Source organism: Varroa destructor, unplaced genomic scaffold, assembly GCF_002443255.2.
Source record: "Varroa destructor unplaced genomic scaffold, Vdes_3.0 BEIS01000002.1, whole genome shotgun sequence".
NCBI lineage: Eukaryota > Metazoa > Arthropoda > Arachnida > Mesostigmata > Varroidae > Varroa > Varroa destructor.
In genome coordinates this window covers 49,440,638-49,462,993 of record NW_019211455.1, presented here as the reverse complement: position 1 = coordinate 49,462,993, position 22,356 = coordinate 49,440,638, and the positions used below count along the sequence as shown (strand labels likewise).

At 43.3% G+C, this 22,356-nt stretch overlaps 1 protein-coding gene across 1 annotated transcript in view; it reads left to right on the top strand.

Moving 5' to 3' along the window:
* The first annotated feature begins 17,837 nt into the window (after positions 1 to 17,837).
* The window catches only part of LOC111244958 (potassium voltage-gated channel subfamily KQT member 1-like), a 220,344-nt gene continuing 215,825 nt past the window's right edge, over positions 17,838 to 22,356 (top strand). Inside the window, exon 1 of the mRNA XM_086981089.1 lies at positions 17,838 to 18,788. Coding sequence (XP_086837215.1) covers positions 18,520 to 18,788 — 269 coding nt within the window. The 5' untranslated portion in view covers positions 17,838 to 18,519. The remainder of the gene's footprint in view (positions 18,789 to 22,356) is intronic.

Sequence of the window (22,356 nt, the reverse complement as noted above, 5' to 3'; positions counted from 1 at the left end):
TCCCTATACTGGAGATACATTCTTTACTTCCTTGTTTCGACAAAGTTATTCCCTTACCTTCTCAGTTTTCTCTATTATTATTGTTGTTGTTATTATTATTATTGATTAGCATGCACAAAATGATGCTCGTCTATTTTCGTTTTTGTCTAACATCGCCTAGCGTCGCTTTTCTCTGAAACCAGGCCAAAGATCGTCGCCGTTATCTACAGTTTCACAGAGTAAGGCGTTTCGGGTGTTATAAGTGTTAGAGCATGGTTTCATTTAGACAACCAAAGTTCATCTAGAAATGCGTCTTAAATATATACCTAGCGTAGATTGAAGTGCCTATTTTGGATGGCTCAGATATCTCTCACCGGCACTCCATAGTGCCAGAGTCTACGACAAATTGTCTCATTTTTCACCCTTTTGAAAAGCTGATGCTCATTCCATTGTATTATATATATATTATCGTACTTCGACAACTGACTTACGTTTGCTAAATGCAAGAACTTCGTCAATTTCGGGAAAATATCAAATCTTCGTACCCTGATTCTATTACAAATTGAATTGAAATGAGTGTTTTTTTCACATGTGTATTCTATAAAATTAATAACGTCCATTTCGAGTGTTCAGGGACTACTTTCGGAAGACGGAGCCACTCATCCCGCTAACGTTAAAGATTTTCTCTTCCTTACGGGGCTAAGAAACGGATGCAATTTTTTCTATTCGCAGATCAAGTGTGTTGTCTATGTCTTCGACGCATCAGTCTATTTAAATGATAAAATACATATTGGATAGGATGATCGCACACATCATGCATCTCTCGGCTAGAAGGCTACTTATCCACTAAAAGGGTTTCGGATAGGAGCCCCGTAACCCGTTAATGACGACGGGATCGCTGCAGCCTTGGAAGCATCAACAGCGCTAGTCTTAACTCAGATAAAAGGAGAACCCGCTTAAGAAAGGTACGGACGAGTTGCCGTTACTTGGCTTTGTAGTACTTGAGCTGGTAGCTTGCTTGATCCCCGTCGTGTAAGAGTCGCCATAACTCACACAAGTTACTGTAGAAAGACCGTTAAGTAAACAGCAGATCTATAGGCCCAGCTAGCGTACGCTGCACAGACTGAACAAAATCCCAAAATCTATTCGCGATGCTACTGCGTCAAGGGAATCGTAGGTGCCGTTGCTCGGCCCTAAAAAGACGACAACGATGCCTATCGACAGCTAAGCTAGCTGTCAAAGCTACCTAATGCGCCGTCTTCTCAAGCGTCTTGTGTAAGCATAGCAGTATTTGCATATGCTATCATAACAACGTTTGCTAATATTAGAGATATAAAATGATGGGCAGGGATGAAAACTCTCTGTCAGAAGTTTTGTACTATAAGGGAAGGAATATATACGTTGACGCGCAAGTGGAACACCAGTCAGAATTCTCGCTATGAAAACTGTTCAAGCCTCTCATGGCAAATTTGCATAGATTATTTTTGGGGTACCCATGAATCGTTGCCCACCGATCTGTAAGCAGGTAGGTGTATCACAATACCTGTTGATGTTAACCAGGGTTGATTTAAGGACTCCTTTCATGACACTTTCAGACTGGCTGAACGACTGCGATTTGAGTAGAATTTCAAAATTGTAGCAGCTACTTTGAAAAGGCGAAGTTCAACAAGAAGTTTAAGTTTTCATGCTTCGTTTTTGTTTTGGTGAAGGGATATTAATAATAACGCTAAATCCTTTTGGGGCAAAGCCACAGGGGGCAAGTCTAATATAGCGTCTAATTTGAGGCTAGATGGGACTAATCGAGATTTGTAGCAATTTTCTTAGAAATGTGTACAGCGAATTTCTTGAATCGTCAAAAGTGGTTTCTGGTTTTTCGGTTAAAAAAAAACAAATACTAATATAAGTTCCTGTTATCCCAGAAGAACAGAAAGCCGTCTTACCCAGAAGATCACGCATATTATTGCTATACGAATTATATTAATACGAATGAGAGGACGTATATATACGTCCCCTCATTCGTATTAAGAAACTTTTGCTGCAATTTAAACAATGTTTTTGTTTTTCAATAGCTCTCGTGAAGTGTTACTCGTTATCGTCTGCTCTTAAAATATTAATCGACGCAAAATTTTTGGCCTTAATTTGAAGATTTGGCTTGGAGGAAAGTCCATGTCCATTGTAGTAGTGAAGTCAGAAGCCTTTGTAACACGGTACGCACTCCACCTCCTGGTGGCACCGTATTCTTCGTTCACCGTCGACGTAATGCATGGAGGGCTTTTGGTGGCAACGATTTTTGGAACGTGGTAAAACATTATAGGTACACGCGCTTTAAAATCTTACTAAGGTACAGAGTTTTTTGGGTCGCAGTTGATATATGCCCGTTTAACAGTGGCAAAGTTTAACAATTTGACGTCCAACTCGACAAATTATTCAAGCGGGCTGTGTCTATAAACCGTTGTTAATATTATACATCTGAGGCTTGATAATTTTCAACAAGTTGACATGAAGTATCCTGAACTCGTAGTAAAGAAGTATTGTTTACTGCGTAAAGTTTAAAACATTTTGTAAGATGCGACGAAGTAGCTGGGCAGAGCGAACGTAGAACTGTTCATGGTGTATCTATAGTTATCCAACCCATCTATCTTCTACTGATGTCTTAATTATGCACCGAGGATCGTTTTAAGCAGTATGAACTCAGAAGAATGAGAAAGCTGACTTCGGCAATATGGGAGCCTGTGCAGACGTCTGACGATAAATAGATACTTATGTAAGTGGATTCAGTATATTAGCTTTGGATAATATTGATTTCGAAATCAAAACGTTCGGTAAAACTACTTGGCAAAAGGGAAAATTAAATTTCAACAAGCAAAGGGCTACGAAGTGAATTAATTAAGCGTAGAAGCAAGGCTAGGGAGGAACTCTTTATGTTAAAGTCTCGGGACAGATTGTTGTAGACAACGAAGGAAATTGCGAAGTTAGCCATTTAGGCATGGCTTCTCCGGAAGCGATAAACCGGCGCCACTCGTCTGCTACGTCCGAAGGCAAGGCAATATGGCGCCCATATAGAGCTCCTTACGGAAATGGACAACACTTGCAGATAAGTAGAAACTATAGAACAAATATCAGGCTGATTCTGAGACCACTTTGCATAGCCGAGTAATGGAATTAGGTAACTATTCCCTATCATGTATCTTTTCATCTCTGTTTTAAACAGGCATCCTTAAAAACGTTTCATTTGAATTATGGGAACAAAATTAGTCGCTCACCAACTTCTGCTACTGCACGAACTCGTCGTCTCGGAAGCCATCAAAAAAACTCGTTGCATAAAAATATATATACTGGTCCGCCGCTCAAGCGTGCTATATTAAAAGTAAATGTTCACTGCGCTATGGATAATAAGTCCATTGGTGTTGAGGAACTCGAGCCAATGGTACACAGGTAGGAAAAATTATATTGAAGCTGTGTAGCAATAACGTAGGTCATTTCTATCCGTCACTATAGCAGAACGTGGATGATTTAGGCGAACTAAGAAAACGTCCAATGGCAAATGACAGGAGCGTAAAAAGCGCGATCAAGCATTTATTGTTTTCGGGGACAGTCTTCGTTAGGTAATTTTTCCGCGCAGATCAATGATTGCAGGTTGAAAAACTATGTATCTAACTAACTCGCTCGAGGGCAACTAGGACAAATTGTTGCACCACAATATACAACGTTTAATAAACACGCTTTGGTAATAGAAGCATAGAATACAAGCTATAGAAGCTGTTTAGTCATAACAGTCTCAATAGGAGAGGATTTTGTGATAAAAATTCATTAATTGTACGCTTGTTATCCACTGTGACTTTACGTTCCTACTTTTTTTCAGTCATATTACTGTATTAGGACAAACATTGGATAGGTAGGATCCAAGTCCCAAATTACTTGTAGTTTTACTTGATTTACAAGTAATACTCTTTGAATCTTACTTATTTGTGCAATTTAGAAATAGGCCTATGATAAATGCTGTCGCGGAATATACTGCATATTCGTAATAGCCATTAATGGCTATGATTGAGTCACATTTCGAAAAAATTGGTAATCCTTTAATAAGCGAAGGAATTATATGTTACAAACAGAAACTATAACATGTTTAGGTTTTTAAATGTTCGAGGATAATAACTGCTGGAAAAATGCTAACTGAGGAAAATATTAAACACAAAAAATCGTAAACTACAGTGGCAGACGCCACAGTTCCTATAACATAAATGAAGAGACCTAGACTTAGCATCGCAGGGTTACAAAAGGCTCTGCCGGTGGAACCGCAAGCGAATTCTAGTTGAAGTGTAGAAACCAAGTGTCAATTTTGAGAACGTAGGGTTAACTCGACGGAATCGACCAGTGTATTGGGCCCTCTTCGTCCGAACCGAATTAGCGTTTGCAAGCTTATATCCTCTCATCAACTTTCTTTTATTTGTTTGAGATTAAGCTTCCCAGTACGGTCCTTCAATATCACTAATGTTTATTGCATGGTATACTACAATATAGTACAAGCAAAAAATCATCTTCAGAAAACAGTATCGTTGCTTGATTGGTGAAAGTAAATCACTGATAAGGAGCTAGGTAGCGACACCCTTAGATTGTTCCCTTGGGTCTATCGTCTCACTTATACGACACCGATTCCTTCCGTTGCCCCACCATCAAATGCAGCGACACTTTTCTGAAGTACGTTTTTTAGAAGCCTGGTACCCTCTGTGGTGCCTTTCATTATGTCAGCTTTTCGAGCACGATGTCATTCTTGACCTGGCCTTTAGGTGTGGTTTGACTGCTTAGTTTTGAGAGTCTCAAATGTGGGAACTAAAAATAAGGTTTCAAAGAGTTTGCTTTAAGATTTTCACCTCCGCTTCGTTAGTTTGAAACAGTCTCTTTCTCTACAGCGTCTGGGCTGAAATATAGTTGAAGTTTGCCTAGTTCCATTGGCCGAAGAGAAATGTGGTCCGCTATGTAAACTGTACCCTTTTACCGTGGTCGTAGTTCTGCCATGGCAAGCTGAATGGAAATAATTAGATCACACATTTCTTTAATGACAGGACCAGGAACCATTTATAAAACTATACAGTTTAAGGCTACCAATGAATGGGAAGTTGGTAGCAGATGCCCCTTGGAGCTTATTAGAGTTTAAATCTATTTCCTGGTTGTCGCTTCTTTTATGGTGGACCTTCGTGAACATAAAGCGAGATGCCACAACGCCAACGAGTTTCAATAATTCGCATTCACCAAGTAAGTTTTACCGTTCGCTATGTCATACATCCTCCATGGAAACGTTTGCAACGCAAATAAATCACTGAAGACCCCACGGGACCTACAAAAGTCCTTATTCGGAATAGGAATGGTCTGTAGACCAAGTTTTGAGAGGCACAATTGTTCAAGCCCAGTTAGAATAGTCAACTCTGACATTCAGGCCACCTGCACCAATCATCGGCTTTTCACTGTCCTCATGTCCACACCAGCAGGTCAACTTTTCGGTAGATTCTAGTGCAGCCGGACGTGCATATATGGCCATAATGTTGATCGAGTCACCCTTGATTATCAAGTCGCCTAGAAGTAACGGGGTCACCAACTCGAGACGACGGTTAGGGATTGTTGAAGCTTATCACGCGGACAACTACGTGATCTGAACAACTAGAAGAAATATGTCTGCTTCTTTTAAACCGTTTTTCGCGCAACCCGAAAGGGGCTAAGTACCTTTAAATGAAAGTTGAAACTCACCGGGCCTTATTGCTAAGGAAAGAAAAAGTCGAGGATATTGAAGTGTAGTCGTAACTGCTGAAAAATGCACACCCCTAAATATCTTAAAGAAACAAATGGTTTAGCTGGTGGGAGTTAGGGCTATTTTTATTTTATTTATTTTTGCTAATCATATATTTTAAAGATCTTTTTCTATTTTCTGTTTGCAAAAATTCGACATTTAGCTTGGCTAAGGTGATCCTATAATTCTGTTCTACAATTACTTTTCTCCTTTGTTATCAGCATGCACCACGGTCATTTTGATCTACGCAGCTTTTCATTTGTATTGGTTAATTCTTATACCTATCTTAGGAAATCTAAGAAGATCGAAGTCCTATTGATGCTGCAGCCGAACGTTGCGATTTCCAATCACTGGCTTTATGTCTGACAGCTATTGAAATCTTACGTCTGAAACAATAGCAGACCATAATTAGCTGTTGTCACTCACAGACTTATACTAGCAAACACCAGTAAGACTCAGGCAGTGAAGCAGAGGCAGCCAGGGACGGAATAGGCTTCTACGTCATAGAAAATATAGAGCTTGGACAAAGACAAGGGGAGGGCTGTTTACGCTTTTGATGCCACCTACGCCTCTCATCATTTGTGTGCTATTATCAGCCATTCAAAATAGTGCAGACGTCAATGGTCCGCCAGTTTGGCCATCATCTTAAAAGCGGTGCGACCAATGGGTAGTCCGTCATAGTTGTCAGTGCTGGTCTTTTTGTTGATGCGGTTTCTGATATATCGGCCTGCTGCCGTTCCCGATGTGGATAAAATTGACTGGAACTGAATCATTTCAGTTAGACGTTGCCTGACCACTGCTGGCGAATCGTGCCGCAATCATTAACATATCCTTGGCAGAAGCACCTTATCTAACATACTTTCTACTTACACAGGTCTAGTCATAGCTGGCTGGCGAAATATGACTACTTGTAGCAGAGTAAAGGTTCGTTGACAGCGACCTAAGCCGTTTCCCTGCTACGAACGAGAACCTCACGAGAACGTTTTCAATGAACCGTGCACGATTTGATTCCCAATTAGAATTATCTTAGCAACGCTTGAATGATACGTGTTCGATATCTAGAAAGAAAAACAGACGTCAGTTATCAAACAATATGGGGAGTAGACAATCTCTTCTATGTCTGTAGCCGTAATACGCTGCCGACGCTAAATTGTCGTTATGTTAATTGTTATTGAGACTCATATAGTTTATGTGATGTATTATACTGCAGCAGAAACTACTATGCCGTAGTCTGGGAAGTTGAATTATTTTTCAGTAGCTGCGATGATCGTTACGGTCGGGCGACCAGCTGAATAGTCAGTCTCTGAGTCTCGACTAGGAAAATGGCTTCTTGATCAATAGAATAGAAACACTCTTGGGCCTAGTTTCTAGCGCTACTCTACAGAGTACGCTTGCGCTTTTTCTAAATACTGTAGACGATATAAGTTTATTTTACGTGCTATATTTATTCTTCTATTTGAACACTGACTTAAACGACATGTTGTCAGCGCATAGCTTTAGTAACAGCTACGCAAATGGGGTGGCTGGGTCAGTTCGCTGTATAACAGTACACAATAAACGGGTATACTCGTTAGTTAAGCGCTCGGTTATCGAGCACATTTGTATCTGTCTCATCAAAAACACCTATACACATCTAAACACATGGTTTTGAATGGGGTTCAACGGTTACAGAGAGTTTTCGTTTATTACCATTGAGCCAATGTACCATCGCACATTGCGCCTTACGGTTTAGTGTAATAAGCTCCGGCAGTAAACGGTTCTTATTCTCCGAACGAAATTTTTCTTTTACATTTAAACATGTAAGAGACAGAAAAATTGAGTCACCTGTGATTTCATTTTACTCATAAAGTACGGCATACGTCTTTCCCCACTTCCCTTTCCTAAAAGTTCGAGGAGGTTATGGAGGAGATCTCCATGTATCCCACACCTAACCGATCAATTCACGCTTCGATGCCTCAGTGTTGACTAACGGCCTCATCATCTTTCTTCCATTTCAGAGCAAACCTTAATCTCTCACTATTAGTTATCTTAGCAGAAGGCTTTCCAATATAGATAGATATAGGTAGAATATAATTTAACTGTGATCCTTCTGACGCAGCTAGCCTACCTAATAAGAGCACTTTTGGACAAGGCTGGCCCACCAATTGTCGCTTGCCATAAGAAAAAACCGCGTGCCGGCTATAATAAAACGGTATTTCATTATTTAGAGCCAACGTATATCAAAATGTACTGAACCGTGAATTTATAGTGTAATACCAAATTCATATTTAATTAAGTCTTGTTCTTAGAGACCTGTAGGAGGAGAGAAAATTGGTTTCGAAGATACAGTTTCAAGGATTAATTCAGTCCTCGAACTGGATTCATCGTAAATGTAGTTGATAAATTTAATCGATAAACATTCATAAATTTTAAACGAGGACACAAATTGATTCAGGATCTTATTCTTAGGCTATATATATATATGTATATATATATTTAGCACAATTCTTTCACAAGGACTGCTGTGATTATATGAACCAATATGCTAAAAAAATAAATAACGCTCTATTTTCACTCTCGTCTATTTCAAGCACTAAATGGTACGTTAATAGCTGCTCAGTTTGGAAGTATCAATAGGCACACGTCAGTTGAAATTGTTATCTGTATAAACAACATTCAGACTAAGTCTAATTTGAGCGATTAACCGTTAAAGTATAGAGGTTTGAAAATTCGTTCCGCGGAATCGTTCTGCTCCTTATCACGAGCACTCAGTGCTGACCGAGATCAGCTGCGTCTGGTTTCGAAGAACCCTAGCACTGGCAATTGGCTATCGGCGTTGGCATCGTGCTTACCGCCTTGCCATCGCCGTCACTGGCGTTAGTGGCATAGACCAGACTATGCGAGTAGAGAAAGGTAGGTAGAAGCTCTTGATCTTAGCAGTTCACTATTTATTATAAACTATGAAGGTGGGTGACGATATGCAAAGGAGGGTCGCGCTGGATAGGGTTAAAAGGGCTAAAATTAGAGCACCACTGGCCTCGATTGCAATCCCCAAGGCTGACCATAGACCTGCCTTGGAGCCAACCTGGTCGGTCGGTCGGTCGGTCGACCGACCGACCGTCCGCCCGCCCGCCCGCCCGCCCGCCCGTCCGTCTCCCTGTCAGCTTGCTTAGCCGGTCCTTCCTCTACTACTAGTACTATCGGCTTTACTTGCCGCCTGCCCAGCTTTTGCTGCTTCCGTCGAAACGATTGCGTTGTTCCTGCTGCGACTGCTGTTACCTGGGATTTCAAGTTAATGGGGGAGGGCTACAATGCAAGGCTGCGCTGTCGTACATCTCGTACAATGCGTCTTACCCTTCTCTGCGGCTACTGACGTCGATCTGTTTCCGGTCACCGGGGAGGGACCTCAGCTAGCCAGCACAATTCAACAAAGCTGCATCTGCTCTTACGCAGCCTTTACTTCTCTCTAACTGGAGGGTCTCCGAGCAGGTTTGGGACCGACCGACCAGTCAACTCGCGGTTCAGGGGACTTCGCTGAGGTTCGGGCCTTAACACATCCAGCCAACCCGATTAGTCGGACTAAAACACTAGCAGTAGTGAGTACAAGCCATAGTCGAATCTTGTCCTAACGCCAGCTTCCAAGATGGTAGTCGTTCAAGGATTCAGCGAACGTGACAAAGGGAGAGGGAACAAAAGTGAGCTCACAGTCGAAGCTAAAGACAAGAAATCTTTCTGAGCAATGGTCTCGAAAGGTGCACAATGGGCAAGGGGTGAAGGGGAAGCAAAGAGTAGGTCAGACTCAAGGTTATCCTGTTTGCGGTAAGCCGTCCCCGCATGGCAAAAAAAGATGATTCACAAGGAAAACAGAGTCAAGAAAGTTGAACTGATGCACCAGAGTGGTAAAGCTGTTAGGATTAGGTATCTTATGGCTCTCCTGACAGCTTCAATTTCGAATCAATATCGATTCATGAAAAAACTCATAGTTCTCTGAGTTACGTTAGTTACCTAACTATAAATTAGAATGAATGAAGTGTAGTGGGAACGTAAGACTTAAGGCCGCGTACCAAGGAGTCATTCACTAGTTGAAAAGCCGCGTTTATCTGCATTGCGGCTCATAGATGTCCATGCTTCGTACTATATTTAATACATTTATACTACTAGGACTGAATATTATTTAAAGCAGATTGTATTATTTAAGCGATCACTTGTTAGGACAGCTTAATTTTGTTCAAATAATTTGCGACATTTATGTATGTAAAGTATATAACCTATTATATAAGATTATACTTGGGTCTGACATACGTGGGTAAATATTAAATGTTTCGTCCTACGCCCTACAACGAGAATAACAAATCATATTTTCTACTAATCCGACGGTGACAAGCTTTAAATATGCACACACCTGTTGATACCACTGACGATACTAACAGGGTTCAGCTTACTAGCTCAGTTTTTTACCAACTGCAATTTACCAACTGCTGTGCAAATAACTAGATGTTGATCTCAAGTGCGCTCAGGTGTGCAGCAGCTACTTCTATTTAAATTGCACACATCATAAAGGAATCAATCCTAATTGAGACAGTTTATACGGTTGATGTTGAAAACAATTAAAATTTCACCTTCAACAGTCACATAACAAAGTTGATTCGATCGACTAGTAAAGCTTACATGTTATAATTCGGCGCCTTACATTTAACTATCTGGAGTTTCATGGAAAACAAGTACGTGAGCCCTTTTGTCCTTATTCCCTGTATGCTTGTATTATGTTCCCTGTGCAGTTCCCTCCTGCAGCAAGAACATATCTGGTCATCCTTAATACCGATTTAATACACATTCGAAGAAAGAAACGCGAGGATTCGAATTAAATTTTAAGGGAGGCTTCTAAATCTCAACTTAGTTTCCAAACGTATAAGAAGCAGTCAGCACTACCCAAACTAGAGAATGCCGCAGAATGTACATTGCCTTGCGTTACGCTATGATCGAAGGATGCAGTCATACCTAATGATTTATAGCTTGCGGTGACATTTAATATCAGGAGTAAATTTTGCGATCTATCTATTAAAAACACTCAATATCGCTAAGTGGCCCTTTATAAAAAAAAACCGATTACAAGTTTTCATTTCTGTCCTAGACCATCTGCATTGCAGGATGGACTGCGCATGCATCTGCGTCCGAAAACGAATTGATAGTAACTTTACATGAACGCCATAGACCTACATACAGTATTTGTGTATCATGGCTACCTTAACATGAAGATCTTCAACCGCTCCTGGGACGCTCCTGGGACGTAAATAAGTTTTTTTGTTAACGAATTACTCAGGACCATAATCAGATTTTTTTATAATATAAACAAAGAATAACGAAGCAAAGTATATTTAATTAGTTATAAATATGAAAGTACTAAACAAGAAAGCTATCCCGAACAGACAACAAATTCGCATTAGCACCTGAAATAAGGTCCTTTATACCGAACATAGTATACCTGTATATAGCTTTGATCAATCAGCAGCGCATGCATTTACTCTTTAACCTAAGACAGTTGATGCCCTAGGTACAGCTTAGGGCCTGTAAACAACAGAACACTGCCGGGCCACTTAGAACACAGTGCCGCTATAAGAGAGATTGAGACAACCGCTGCTCAGCAACAGATATACCTATCAAAATCCTGTAGGTTTTTTTGAAAAAATTTACATGAAAAATATCGGCAAAGTAAGAATGAACGCGGTTTGTCAGAATTCATCAAGGATCGTCCTATGTAAGAATCGATAAATCATCAGTTAAATGAATCCCCCATCAAGCCGACTTCATTGGGCTATTTGAGAAATGTTGGATTATTATAACTATCTTTTGTCTGATAAAAAAAAAACACGCCAATCAACAAAGTTGCTCCATTGCGTCAGTCCGAGCAATCAAAACATTGCAATTTCACTTTTGGTCACTCTAATTTACAATCAGCTCTTTGTCTACCGATTAAGTGATACCTATAACACCTAATGATACTAGCTACATCATATTCTAGTTCACCAGAAGCAAAGACGCCTATCGTTCTACGAATATTGGCTGAGTGTTATGTGCTGATGTTAAACGTTTATCGCTGATCTTCAGCCAAGATGCCTAAGAAGTCAATTCGGCGACTTTTTTTGACCAGATTTGCCAACCTGCAACGCCTGCTATAGATTTTGATATCTGCCTGCACTGGGTCTAGGTTGTAGCAAGTTTATGTCTGGCGATTTTGCCTAGAGCTATTGGCATTTCCGCCTCTCTCTGGCAACGGAGCGAGTCTCGCCGTCCTATGATAAACCCATTCCCGGTTCGCATCGAACGGAGCGGTTTGATCCTTTGCTAAATGTATTCTCTCCACGGAATTATTCTCCTAAGACCCTTTCCTAAGGCGTACCTTAACCAGTATACATATTTTTTTTCCAACTAAGTCTTATGACCTTACAAGGTCTGTTTTTTGCTCTGTGTACCAAAAATGCCTAACAACTACTACTAAATGCACATGTCTAGCATCATGAGAAACATTATCTCTAAATGAGTGTCAGAAGTCAGCCTAAAGTCCGGCCCTACGTCACGCATGTAACCAGCTATTGAGACTAGTTTGAGGATTGCCACTAGTCGCGACGAAATTTTCCAGCGCCGTCTATTGGTGCTGTTTAAAGGTTTAAATGAGGTTGTACTCGAAGATGGGACCACTAACCGAACATGCCATAGACTTCAGCTATGTAGGGGAAAGTCAAAGGTTTTTAAAAAAATGAAGGGAATTCGGGATCTCTGGTTAAAGGAAAAAAAGAACAGAAACGTCGAGCGGTTAGTATCATAGAAAGGGGCACAAAATTTCTAGAGTTACGTTGGAGCGACAAAATGACTCAAGGAAGTGAAGATATGCGGCAATTTAAGCTAACATTTTGAGCGTGAAGCATATACACACAGCAACAGAAACTATCATATATAACGTCGCAACGTGTTTTACCTAAGGGCTAATGTTGATCTTTTCAAAATTGGAGTCCAACTTCGTCTTTTGTTTGCGAAAGTTAATGCCTGGCAAATATTAGGAAACAGGCAGAAAGGGGAAGTTCAAACAAAAAAGCCTAGGTTTGCCAACGAGTTCCGACGCAACGCGCGAATTCTTTCAGTTGCAAAAATCCGGTATGCCAAAGCTGCATTTGATGACTACACCTACTCGAAGACGCTAGCGTCCCATTAAGAAGTGGAAATATTAATATACATGACCTCTGTGGTAACGAACAGGACCACGCGTACTCCGTATTGGCCTATTTTTACATCTAAACCTTTGGGCTCATTCATTTTTGCTGTACATATATAATGGTAATGCTACCATTAATGTTTGTCTATGGATAAGTTCTATAAAATCAAAGCTTGTGGCTGTGGAGTACGAACGAATCGCGAAGGAACAATAGGCACTGAACCAAGTTGATATTCGAGAGTTCAATTTCAAAATCAGTGCAAAAGTAATGTTGAAAAGCTTTAAGGTCAAATTTACGAACGCTCCGAAGGAAGTAGGCTTCTGAGAAAAATTTTTCTCTTGCGACAAAGAAGCTAGTAAGGCATGCACACATTTCGTGAGTGCCAAATGGAGTCTGCTAGAGGAGCTGGGTGTAAGGCTTGAATTTTTTAGGAAAAATTTGCGAAGCGATGAATCGACACCTTCCGCTAATTTTCTCGACGAGGGTGACTTCGTATTGTAAGTTAGTCCGGCTGGTTAGAGATCACACACGGAGGAGTATAAGCACTCTTTGGTGGGAGCTGCGCTGGTGAAGTGTGCTCGTATCGCGGTATATGGGCAATGTCTGGCTCTACCACGCGACTGCGGCTCAAATATCGGGATAGCTCATCAGGTCGATCACCTCGAGTGTCTACAATGATGCCGGCCTAGTGGCGCACCAACTGATTGCTCTGCTGCAAGATGATTGGAGTCCACTGAGTGTTTCGAGTTTTACGGCTGTGATTACCTTGGCTAGGCCTTCCATCAGACATCTGGCTTCAAGCACGGGACGATCTATATACCTGCGAATGTTGGAAAGTAGACGGCTTCACATTTAACCAAAGCATCTTCTATCGCTCTGACCACAACAAATAGCGATCTGTGCTATCTCGGACAGTTGAGACCTCGTTATAATGCTTTCTGTCGTCAGGGTCATCAGGAAACAAAAGGTACTGTCTATTTCTTAATAGCACAGTATTTTTTGGACAGAGAAGTTCGGGTTACGGTATGTGCGTAGAGGTACAGGGGCACATGCCACAGCTTGTGGGAAAAAGCCGCTAGGGTTTTTCCTACTTCGTTAATCAGGAATCTGTGAACCGATCTCTGGAAGGAAGTGGAAATCGACTTTACTGAGCAGAGCAGATATCCGCACTCCCAAGGAGTGCTCTCACAGGACAGACGACGGAGCCGCTGGTTGCATAGCCCTGTTGTTTCGGACTCGTGCAAGGAGCCCGCCGCGGCGCCAGGTTCAACAAGTTGTGTTTTGGAAATAATGGAAGCCTAGTCCATACACGCGAGCGGTTTCGAGCAACGCGACGTGAAATTGATTTAATCCTCTACGTTTTGCCTTTTAGGTCCGATATCGCCGGCTGCGTGCTGATATCTCGCTGGATAAACGCGGCTTAAAGGTTAAAAAAGCGTTCGTTCCTGAGAGTAGATTGATCTACTTCGTTGCTAGCCAACAAGAGACTAAGTTAGTTCGTTTAATATGTGTACCCGCAAGCGGTCAATGTCGTCTTAAGTTATAATTTTTACGGACCAGCGGCCTTGTGCGGAGCGCAGTGTCGATGTATACGTGCGAACGTTATCCATTCTCCGGTTGCACAGGCTACGCTAATTTAGCTAAGTGAAAACCTGCTTGTTCCTTCCTCTATTCAGATGTCGTGTAGAAGAACTAACATCCCATTGTGGCTTAGTTTAATTCGTCTATTCGTTCACCCAACATGATAACGATAATGATGATGGCGGATGAACTAAATTTAGTCAACGATAACATTAAAGCTTTAGAACGGCAGTTACGGTCGCTTTTTACCAGATGGACAAAAGTGTGACCCGCTACAGAAGTCAGTGGTACACATTCGCACATCCACTGTCACCGCGTCGATCTCTCTGCGCTCCTATTTTTTTTCTACCCTATGGCTATCAGCGGCTAAATCGGTTCCTATTAATGACGCACACGTGGTCAACGCACGCTTGTCTGTCACGCGGCTGTTTCCCGCAGCTGCACCGCACCGTTTTCCAAGACACTCGCCAGGCGGAGCTACGACGTCCGAACTCATGATTTCCCAACAGCCGATAGTGGCGCCTCCACCCGACACTACAGTGGCGCCAGGCTTTGGGAGCCGGCGCTGGTAGACAGCCGACGACGAGCGCAAGCTAGTGGCGCGCCAAGCCGACCAGCTAAACAAGAGAGCAGAGCGTCCGTCTTTTTTGATGAGACCGCTTTCGGAGCGCGCGGCCCCGACAAAGCGGAGAGAGAGCGAGCGAGCTTAGGTGTTGGCGCTGTAGAGACGAAAGAGAGCCCACATCGATGCAGAAACACCGGCAGCAGTAACAATAACAAGCGCACTAGTCGAATCTGTGTCTGGCGTTACTTTGTAGTAATGGCAGTGTAGTTGTAGGCAAGTCGAGCGCGAGGAGTTGGCCAATAACAACAACAACAGTAAGAGAGGTGCTTGTGGGAGAGTTTGTGTTCAGAAGCCCAGGTTCGTGGGCTTCAACCAGCGCGTAACAACTATCGCCACCGCAATACCAACAGCAACAATATTATCATAAAAACATTATCAGATCACAACGTCGATCATCTATTACGACAACGGTTACAGCAGAAGTATCAACGGTGTACTTTGAGTGCCTTGATTTTTATTACCACCATCCAAGTCCAACTACTTGGGCAATTACAGTAATAACAGCAGAAACAAGTTACTATCGGTCCAATTGAGCGAACAAGACGCAAAGGAGGACGACTACGAAAAAGAATATAGAACACAGCGACCACTGACGATGATGACCAGCTGCTGTGCGTCATTGCAATAACTATTTTCTAGCACATACAATCACCGTTATACCGGACGCCGTAATAATCCCTAATTCTGTTATCGTTCAACGCAATTAATGCCAGCGATTTGGGCGGGCGCCTGTGAATGTGAGAACGTTGATGTCTGATTCTTTTGTATGTGATCACAGGGCAACCTAGTCAGGTCGGCCTTTCATTGCTTCTCGATTTACTTTTACTGTTATAGCAATGTTATATTTCGTTCCTAATTATCGTCGAAACTACAGACACAACGCACCGACTCCGAGCACGTTATTTGCGAGCAAGCAAAAGGCAATAAGGAAAAATTTCAAAAAAAAAGGTTCCGATAAACAGGAAAAAACTATGTGAAGAAAAACACTTGTTCCAACAAGTACAAGGTGAGTGCAAGAATCGGTAGACGGAACTTACTAACGTGACAGCGACGAACTCTTGCCCAATACAAAGAAAAGCAACGACCGTAAAGTTCTCCCATAGGAAAACGAAAACGGAAAAAAGAAGAAAGGCAATGTTGCTAATGAATACTAGTAGCCTCATGTAATCGACCACGTACCAAAAAAAAAAACACGGCACGAACCAAGTTTTATCTAAAACACATTGTAGTAGTGCATGTTCGATAAATCAAGTTTTGTCGGTACCGGCCACTTGTATGGGGTTCGAAGTAATTGACCCAACTCAACATGCACGAACACGAGTTGCTACTGAAGTGGTTACTGTGTTTAGAATAATCGCACGCATATATCGTACACTGAGGCATGAGGCCGTGCGTGTTGGTTTGAGGATGTCACGGCCGGTAGATTCGAGTGACGGCTTGTCAACGAAGGAGCCGCCATCCTAGGCATCTTGGTGCAACCTCACTGCGCTTGAGCGAAACTGACGTTGCTACTAACGAGGTCGAAGAACGTCATTGAGGAACGCAAAAGCGGGCAACGAAAGGGTGATTCAAGCAAGAAACAAGTAAGGCCTCGGGTGGCGTGAATTGACAATTGTAAATTGGACCCGCAAGTCTGTATGCGAAGTCTCCGATTATGCACCTCTTTCGCCTGAGCCGTTGGCTCCATTCGTTTTGTGTGAACTCTCTGCGTTGTCAAATCGGAAGCCAGTGTAAACCTGCGTAAAAACCTATTAAATCGACTACACCGCGTAGCCGTAGAAGTTGTTTTGTCTCCAGTTTTAATTTTGAGGCTGAACAGCCCTCGTAACAAGAACCTCATCTGTAGTGCTTACTCAACCTAATGTCCCAAAATCAAGTGGGGTGCCGAATGATCAAACAAAACTATGATAGAACCACCTATTTGAAATAAATACCTTAAATTACCTGTTTTGCTACCGGTGCTGCAGAAAATCGAGTTATCTACCTTTTGATATATAATAGTAATAATAATGATGATAAGAATCACTTGTTTAGTTTGGAAATTGTACAGAACAGGGTATGGAAAGTGCAATAATGGTCAAGGCAAACGATCATGCTTTCTCTACAATTGAGCGGTCGTCCCCACGCTCCGCGACTATGTAACTAGCTAGGTAGCTGGTTATCCAGTTGAATCCTGCCACTCGAGACCTCGTCTTTTGATGAGGTTCATCGTCTTGCTCGTTTCTTTCGGTTATGTTTCAATTACAATTTTTCATTGAGAACCGATTTCAAAGTGGATGGATGATACGGTTGTTTAACGATAAGGTCGATCTAAACGCAGTGTTGAAGCGGCATCCACTGATGGTTACACTAATGCTTTCAGTGAGAAATCAGAAGCGGAGCCCAATCTGAAGTGAGCTCTGTATGTGTTTGCCCTTATCTCACGTGTTTTTATGTGTGCGTAACCTGGCGTCACAGGTTGATGTTGTGATTTCTATGTCTGGTCGTTCGACTTCGACAAATTTAAAGAAGTGAAAGTTGAAAAGTGCGCCTAGTTAACTCCGAAACGGGGGAAACGTCGATGGAGAACGACGGCAACAGGAACAACAGCAGATAAAGATCGAATGTTAAAAGAAACACCATTACCTCGGAGCAGTATCACGACTACCTGTGATTACTGAAGCTGTTCAACGTCGTCCTAAATTCTTCGAAAAAGTGTGAGTGGAGAAGACTGTTCCACAAGAGACCGAAAAAGCTGTGAGTGCTTAGAGCCCCGGAGGCGTCTTCGGCGCGACGGTTGGAAGAGTGGTGTCGTGCTTCCTGGGTTTCCCGTAGAGGACAGCGTTGCTGGGGTACTGGATGTCCTGCTCGTACCGGTCGAGCCACGAGCTGTTGCTGCGTCGTCAGGTGTTGTTGCATTATCTGACGTGTCCGAACAGACTGAGCGGGCTGAAGAGGCTGCAACAGCAACCGCAGCGAAGCCAGCTGCTGCAGGGCAGCTCTTCCAGCCGGGACCAGGGGAAGACCGACTCTGCCCGGAGTCCGCCGAGCATGCCGAACGCGCTGAGCAGGGTTGCAGCAGCGGCGTTGGCGGCAGAGGTGGCCTTGGTGGCAGAAAGGTTGCGCGGTTTAGCGGAAAAAGACAACAACAGGAGCACGGCAAACAACGTTTACCAGGACAGCAACCGCTTCAACAGCAACAACGCACCTTTAAAGGGTCAATCAAGAAGCGCCCGGGTTCTGGAGTTGGACTTTGTCCCGGGCCAACAGCCCCAAAAGCTGGTGGTCAACACACTGCCGCCGGTGGTCCATGCGACAGCGTCGTGGTGATCACCGGGAAGCATACTCTGTGCGTGCCGGATATCTATGGCATCGAGCGTAATAAAATGAGCTCGCGATGGTGGACGACCGCCTCAACGGAACAGCACACCCAGTTGGCCGCCCAGCAACTCGAGCTGGGCCGCATCGAGACGACGACCGTCTCGCCCCAGAACTCTCCCAGCTTAGGGGAGCCCGGCGCACGCCGCATCTGCGCCAACCAGAAGCACCGCCCTGGCGTCAGCTATGACGCGCGGACTCGTAAGCGCCAGCTTTACCTTCATAACTTCCTCGAGCGCCCACGTGGATGGAGGGCAATCGTTTATCATCTCCTCGTGTAAGTCTCTCTACTCCTCCGCCTTTTACTGGTCGATTTCTGTCCCCCCCGATTTCTTGAGTTTGCCGCTGCACTGTAATTTGCATCATTCTACTAAATACTCACAGCGAGGTGTAATAAAATGATATTAACATGATATCACCGTGTGGCCGATGACAGGTAACTAAGCTGGACGTACAAAATGCGATTTTTGTTAGCTGAACGTTATATCATTTAACTTCTCGCATACGTGACGCACCCGTAAGATATCTAAGGAGATGAGAAGGAAAAGTAATGAAGATTAGATGCTTTCGATGTGCGTGCAATGAGTTTTTGTTCTTCCTTTCAGCGTGTCTATAGATATATATTATGCGTGTACCACAGTGGCGTGTGTGCTATTATAAGAGAAAGATATTTATCGGAATGTTTATTTCAGCGGAATTGCGTATAAATATATATTCACATACAAGAAGACAACGTTAGGAAAGGTCAACATTGAAGTCATAAGGCTTTTTTTTCTATGCTAGTTAATAAATATACTATACTTTTTACAAAAAATAATATTACTAAAACTAGTGTGTTGTGTTGTCAGCATGTATAGTTTGTACAGCGTTTACTGTTCGTAATAGCTATAGCGTTCCGTCCAATAACGCGTGGTTAGACAAACTAAAGACCAAATGAAGTTAGGGTTTCATGTACCTACATGCATTTAATAGGACAGTGGGGCCTCACTGCTAGTTTCTAGGTAGACAAGATACTTCTCCAATACGTCTTTAGAAGGAGAAAATTACTGGAAGAAGTATATTTATTTGACAAATTGACCTGCATTAGAAAAAGCGGGGATCGCGGTTCCCTTGCATAGAATCCTTGATTCTGCTTGCAATCACGTTTTATTGCAATTGACAATCTACGCACGGTATTCTTGCGATGCGGTCCGTAACGCCCATGCTTTACTTTTATGGGCCTATTTCGTCAGGCATTTTCTGTGGGTGCGATTACAGAATCGAAAGTTCGAGCTTGAGCAAATGGGTAGCTATGCAGAGCTCTATGAACAATTTGTGCCTGGCATCATTTTTAATACTCCGTACAACACTATGACGTTGTCGTCTAGTTGCAGTGAGGATTGTATGAAGCTGTTATGAGTAACGTTTATCGTGTCTATGGTTATCAGCTATACGCTACTTAGGTCTGTTCGTGTGTGCTTGGCCGTGCGTGTGCTCACTATTGCATATAATCTGTGTGGGTTTACATCTCTATAGGGAAAGTCGCTTCGTCGTACTTTGTCTATGGTCGATAGCCGTAGCTAGGAATATGTTAAGTTAAAGAATTAATCAGGGTAGGAAGATTGCAGATACCCTTGCAGTCCACCCCTGCTCGTCCCGTAATTTTTTACGCTTTACGATCGGGTTTATTTTCAGGTTCGTTCAAATATGTACAAGCAGATAATAACGAAGGATTTGTCCTAAATACTGTAGGGCCATGGGTCAACGTCGATTACGGCTGTTCGGTGTCTTTAATGTACCATTACCTATCGAGACGGCAGCAGTTGCGGAAATACGGCAAAGGTTAATAGTACGAGTAAAGCTTTATCCCAATATGCGTGGAGCTGCCGTCTGTGGTATGTAATTTCATGTTCATCCATTTCTACGAAATCCTCGTTCATGTACTAAGGTGAGACGCGTGCGTTTCGCGGAGACGTGTGCGTTGAGCAGTCGGAAGAATGTAGCAGAATTTGCTGATAGTGACTACCTGGCAGTGGTGGTGCAGTCTTGATTCAGTGTAAATCTTTCTACTTCGGTCCTCGCCGGAGCATTTCGCAGGAGCGCTAGAAACGGCAGTCTTCCATAATAACAAAATGGCTGCTTCGGTGTAGCTGGGGGTGACATCCCTCTGCGTTGCCTTCAAGCTGCCGGTTCCATGCTGCGTTCAGCTTCCGTCTTTTCCTTTAGTTTGTCGTGAGGTTTCTATTAGCGTTCGCCGGGGTCGGAGAAGCGCAATAGCAGTGATGCAGAGACGTGTGAGGATGTTGAGACACATAAGAAGCCGGAGATTCAACACAAAAGCACCAGTGAATTCCGGATTCCACACTCTGGTGTCATCACTGGTGCTTGCGTGCCCGGATTTCTGCTACCCACGGACCCTGCTATCTGCGTCTGTATTTTTTGTACCAGTTACTTTTCCCTGCTATATGTTCAAAAAAAGCAACGCACACTCTCTCGCTTTCTGTAAAACATTGTTGAACAATACTTATTTCTGTTATCACACCCATGTATTCCTTTCCCTCGTCTCGTTCCTCGCTTTTACTTCACTACGTGAGACAAGAAAAGTCGAAACGATAAGTGTTTATATTTATGCACTCCTATGCGGAGAATGCTCCGACTGCGATTTTATTAATCAGGTCCCCACTCCAGTCGTTCCCGCTGCTCCTAGGAAATTTCGCTCGTTTACTTGCATCTTCTTTCTCTTATCAAATACAGTTTCTTCGCCTGTTATAACATTTTGGAGATGGGGATGTGGAGGGTGGACCTCTACGCATGGTGGCCTCTGCCTGCACAATTCGACTCTGCGCTGCAAAGCAATGAACAGGTCTGTGTTTTCGTCCCTGTCCTCCAACGAAAACTGTAAAGTCTGCCAGTGATAACCGGCTAGCCATAGCTGTCGTTACTGTCATCACTCAGCTCCGTATGGCTCCGCAAACAGCTTAAAGAGGTTTCGGCAGCGGTTAGAACAGTGACATCCCGGCGGGCATATTCGGCAGTACGATTTCCGTAGTAAAGATAGCTAAATGTGCACGTGTGTTTGAGTAAGATATCGAAATTCTTGAGCTCTTCCATTTAATTGCTGCTGTCTCAACGACGCGCCTAATTTGACAGTTCAGCGCCATAGCAGAGACGGCTAAGTGGACTGACTGACTGACTGCTTTACGAGTGGATCGACCGGGTCGCAGAATATGGCTAGTTGGTTCCAATCTAATTCTCTCGGGGGGGTAGGGGATCCCTCTCCTGAACTCGGGAAACTGCTTTAAAAGGCACACCAGTTTTATACGTCTGGGCAACGTCTGCCTAGATTATACCGACAGGCAGACCGCAATATAGTGGCGAATATCGTGGCGACTGAGTGCGCTTAGCGTGGCTCGATTACGCCCGCGCTGAGATCTTTTGACCACGCGCGAAACCGAGCACACGCCGATCATTGCTGCTGCTGCCGCCGTAGCTCCAAATGCGGTTGCGGAGCCGAAAATGCAATCCTAAGCAATTCTTTTTCCTTTGCATTCCTGGCCCTGTTTCTACATTTGGTATAAAATGGCTGTGACACGACGCTATATGAGGTAATAACGGCAACGCCAGCACCTAAAGCACGAGTGGGACGGTCGTCCTATTGGGCGTTCGCTCGGCTGTTGCCGGACGTTGAGTAGCAAAGCTTGTTGTGCTGGCGGTCATTGCTGCTTTCCTGCACTGCCAGCCACTAATACCACTCCCTTTCTGGGAATATTGTGTCTTACCCCCGAAATGTACATGCCTACAAGGCCATGCATTCGGCGTCATTTGCTGAGTATTCCAGCTTGAGTGTGCTAGCACATCTATATATA